This window comes from Montipora foliosa, chromosome 1 (genome assembly GCF_036669935.1).
Source record: "Montipora foliosa isolate CH-2021 chromosome 1, ASM3666993v2, whole genome shotgun sequence".
Taxonomy (NCBI): Eukaryota; Metazoa; Cnidaria; class Anthozoa; order Scleractinia; family Acroporidae; genus Montipora; species Montipora foliosa.
The window spans coordinates 15,535,185-15,540,184 of record NC_090869.1 but is presented as its reverse complement, the minus strand read 5'-3'; the positions used below and the strand labels follow the sequence as shown (position 1 = coordinate 15,540,184).

Genomic DNA, 5,000 nt, shown 5'->3' with positions numbered 1-5,000 from the left:
AAATTAACCGGGTAATCAGGCCTCACAGACACCCGCTTGGTAACGGCACTGTTTGGGGACTCCATCGCCATATAAACAAAAACTTGAAAAGAAGATCACAGAAAAGCCTTTAACAACCAAATACAAAAAAAGAAATCATGTAAAAAAAGATGAGATATCTTTGTCACAAAGATTTCCCAATGGTCCTCCCATCCAGGTACCAACTCTATCTGATAGGCCTTACCTATAAGTGAAAACATCAAACTGTTTGTAATCAGAACGCAAAAATGACAACAACAATTAGCAGTATAAGAAAATTACTTTGCATAAACAATTAACTACACAATAACCTCCTACTGCAATGCAAGGACCTATTCTTTTGTTTATGTTACAGGAAGCTGGAAGTTCTTCAAAATACTGCAGAAGAAATAAAAAAAGAAACAGGCAACCAAGTAAGCCTGTAGTAGTAGTAATAATGTGAAGGGAGATGTATGAAGTTACTGCTGATGTGCAGTGATTTTAAGATTAGGATCCTGAAAAAAATCAAGGCACAAACTAATGGTTTTCATCTGAGCAGGAGGCTGGTTTGAACCTTGGCTCAGTGGACCTAATCTTATTAACAACAATGAAAGCAAGGTGACACACGCTAACACCTACCCGGTATGGCCAACACATCACGCATGCGCACAACAATTTCACCCAGTCAATTAGCAGCCATGGACAGCTAATTCAGCCTTTTGGGCCTCATCAGCATGGCGTAGCTAACATACCAGGTGGGTGTTTTTAGTACCCCTTTGAGTGGCAGCTTCACATGCCATACATGTGGTAAGCTGGGCTGGGAACAGCAAAAGTGTTCTCCCACGGCAAGCATGTGGGAAGGTGGATCACATTAAGAGATCGGTGTGTCACGTAATTAAAAACAACCACACCAGGTTGATGTTAGCATGTGTCACCTTGCTTTTATTGTTGTTCTAATCTCAATGTCGTAAAAGTAAATGAGGAGATGTTTATATTATGTTTTTCGGACTGCTGTATCAGTAACTTTAGGTCAGCACTGTTGCACATGGGAAATAGTGTGATAGTGTGAGTGGGCTTAAAAAGCATGACCGACTCTTGGAATAAAGTTTATTGTGTTAAACCTGTTGTAGTTCCTGGCAGTAATAAGGACAGTATCAACTGTAAAGTCTGTCTAACTTGCAATATTATTCTTCTTCTCAAAAGCTTTGTGAGACCCACTTAAAACAACCACTCATTCTTCACAAAGAGCAAGACACAGAGTTCCTAGTTTTGTGACCTCTAAAGGCCGTGACACACTAGGCCACAAGTTGCAGCGACAGGTCTCTGCTACAAGTTGCTCCATGTGTACTTCTTGCAAAACAAGTCGCTGTGACACAACTCCTGCTTGGTGCCCACGCAGTGATCTCTTATGAAGAGGAATGTGAACTAGTTTTCTAATTCAAATTATGGCTGACCATATGACATTCTCATTGGTTCATTTATATTTTGTCGCAGTGACTTGTTGCCGGAAGTGTACACACAGTGCAACAACACTGCTTTGGCTAATTTTGTCGCTGCAATTAGTTGCACAAATTCAAACTGGTTTGAATTTGTGCGACTGATCGCGGTGGTAAAATTCTGCTGCAGCAACAATGATTTTCATAAAATTAACCGTGTCAAACAAGGCGAATTGTTGTGGCAACTTGTCCTCGCAACGTGTCACAGCAACTTATCGCCTAGCTATAGTGTGTTCCAGCCTTAAGGGCCATAAGTTCTTGCAGAAAATCTGCCTGGCGTGGCTGTGAGGTGTCAAAAAGAAGAGAGATCTAAGATACACCTGGGGGATATTTGAGACAGATGGTACATGTTGATGTAGATTATATTCCCTCAACCAATCACACTGTGTACAGCACCACAAATGCTAATTCCTTATTAAAGTACTGCCATCATGATAAATATCACTTCCTCTGTTTATTCAGATTTTGAAAGTGTGATGCTTAACACCTTACCGGCAAAATTTTGAGCTTTGATTTTTATCCAAAGGCTGTTTATTTTGTGTTGTTTTAAGTTCTGGATTTCCCCCGTCCGCCATTGCTCACATTCAAAACTGACTGATTGGACTTTAGAGGGTTGGATCTAGATTAAAATCTCAGCATGCAAACGCAACTTATGATGTATGCAAAACACGAGTTTAAAACTCTGAAAGCGTGAAACTCCCGTGCTGCATATTAATTCAGCCGCATACACATGCTTTGCATTCTTAAGCTATTGAGTCTTTGACATCATTTTCTCCTCAATTCAGCTCTTTCAAGAATTAAAGTTAGTAATGGGGGACCATTAAATATGAAAATTCCAGTTAAAATAAACAGGTAACTTTTTAAAATCAGGACTTAAAACTCAGGTGACTTAGTGTTTAAGTAACATAGTTTTGAAATCCGAAGAAAAAGAAGAATTAAGATTGATATTTTAGTCATAGTAGCACTTAACATACAGTAATATTATTGATTGACCTAGGTTCAGTTTTTACCGGTAGGTATTGGCAGTAGCAGTAGATGTGCGGGATCCTTCACAAGTGACTGCTGCGGTGGACTTTTGTGAAAAACAATGTGGTCTTCCAGATATTGTAATCAACAATGCTGCAGGGAACTTTGTGTCACCAACTGAAAGACTATCTCCAAATGCATGGAAAACAGTGATTGACATTGTGCTGAATGGAACAGCGTTTGTTACTCTAGATATTGCAAAACGACTGATAAAATCACAGAAAGGTATATATTGTGCAAAGTCCTTTAAACACAGAATTGCCTGTTTAGGAAGAAAAGGAAAGTCCTCAGTGCAATGCTTATATACCCCTGTAATGTATTGAAATTTTAGAAAAGACCTTCCCTGTGAAGGTGAATTGAAAAGTACATAAAATAAAGTGCAAATATATAAAAGGGGACCCGTACATGTTTTATGTTCGTCCTTCTCACTAAACTTGTAAGTCAAAAAAAAATTATTACATAAATAATATTATATTGTTCCTTAATAATTAATCTCTATTTATAGTGCTCCTGTGATCAAAAATTTTGTTTTGGATTTCAAAACTATGTTAACTAAACACTGAATGACCAAAGTTTTAAGCCTTGATTTCAAAAAGACACCTGTTTATTTTAACTGGGATTTTCCTGTTTGATGGTCCACCATTACTAACTTTAAGTTCTTGAGAGAGCTGGATCAAGGAGAAAATGACGTCAAAGGCTCACTAGTTTAAGAATGTAATGCGTGTGTACGCCACAGAATTAATATGCAGCATGGGAGTTTTGGGCTTTCAGACTTTTAAACTCCCATTTTGCATAATTATGTATTAATTAAGCTGCATTCACACACTGAAATTTTAAGCTAGTGAGCCTTCGACGTCACTTTTCCCTGGATCCAACCCTCTGAGGTCCAATTGGTCAGTTTTGAACATGAGTAATGGTGGACCATGAAATCTAAAACTTACACTCAAAGTAAACAGCCTTTGGATAAAAATCAAAGTTCAAATTTTTGTCAGTCAGGTGTTAAACAAACACACTTTCAAAATCTGAGGGAAAAAAGGAAGAGATTTTATCACAGGGGCACTTTAATCTTGCTACATTTTTTTACTTTTTATTTGAACAATGATTTCTGTTCCTTTTACCCCAAGAAACCCTTCCTTTCCTTACTTGTATTCTAAATAGTGAGAACTTGGTTAAAAAGAGTGACTGGTATTAAGTAAGAGAAAACACCTTTAAATGTAATACTGTAATTTTTTGTAGACAATAGCAACTAAGTAAACAGCAAGGGTAATGGTGAAGTGTATGTACGCTACATTTTTATGAGAGTGAATGCTTATAGACTAGTTAAATCTAATATTTTTAAGACAGGGAAGCTAAAAAAAGCATCTCCACTGAAGCAGAATAGCAAATGTCCTGACCTTAACTCAATATAGGTCTTAAATCAATTCAAAGAGCAAAGCCTCTGAAACATTAGTTCTATGGAAGCTTGGTTCCTTTACTCATATCCTGTCCCTGCTGGCCCACTGTTCCTTTGATTGGTAGGTATTTTCCTAAAGCTTAAAATAAATCTTCCTAAAAGGGTTGAAATTAACAAAGAGATCAACACAACTTTCTCTGTTGTTTCCAGGAGCAAATTTCTTGGCCATCACTACTATCTATGCCCAGTCTGGTTCAGGTTATGTTGTACCTTCAGCAGCTGCTAAAGCTGGAGTTGAGACCATGATCAGGTAACGTGTGTCATTTTCACAGATGCATCAAAACCAGTTGCCCACCATTTTAGTCTTCCTAATCGCTCTCACCACAAAATGACAATTTGCGGCCTATCCTTACGCCATGGGAACACAGAAAGCAGCAAAAATCTCAAACAAAAATTCATCTTTCAATTTGGTACACTCTATCCTCATGAAATCAATGAATACCTTCCATTCCATTAATTTATTCACAAATTCATGCCATCATAATTTCCACCAATGGCAAAGCTCCTCTTCACCCTCATAAAAACTGGCAACACCCACAATTCTTCTATTAGCTCTCACTGACGAAGGGCTAATGCTCGAAACGTCAGCTTTCCAAATCTTTCATGGTGGTAATTTGACCTTTATCAATTCGTGTGATAAAACCAAATTTTCATGTTTCACTCTCCCACCCAAGCAGGACCACAGTTGCTTTAGAAACTAGAAATTAGTCTACTGGTAGCGAAAAATAATATTGATTCTTCAACCACGTGTCTGAGAACAAAGTGCCATTTATAGAATAGTTGATTATCTGTGAAATCTTAAACCATTTTTTCAACCCAATACCAATAATAGTAATAATAATTATTATTATACATGCATGTTTAAGTTTTCCATGATGTGAGCAATTTACTAGTTACTGGAGAGAATTATGATTGGTTCTTTTCAATGTATAAACATAGCATTCACCATTGGTGCTGAAAACAAGTAAGAACACACGATCAGTTTCACTATGGTTATTTACAGTAAACACCGACTGAAGGTTTTGTTT

General features: G+C 37.5%; 1 protein-coding gene across 1 annotated transcript in view; it reads left to right on the top strand.

Moving 5' to 3' along the window:
* Positions 1–5,000, top strand: part of LOC137990990 (2,4-dienoyl-CoA reductase [(3E)-enoyl-CoA-producing], mitochondrial-like) — an 11,968-nt gene that overhangs the window by 1,944 nt on the left and 5,024 nt on the right. Inside the window, exons 2-4 of the mRNA XM_068836123.1 lie at positions 374–431; positions 2,510–2,744; positions 4,123–4,222. Coding sequence (XP_068692224.1) covers positions 374–431; positions 2,510–2,744; positions 4,123–4,222 — 393 coding nt within the window. The remainder of the gene's footprint in view (positions 1–373; positions 432–2,509; positions 2,745–4,122; positions 4,223–5,000) is intronic.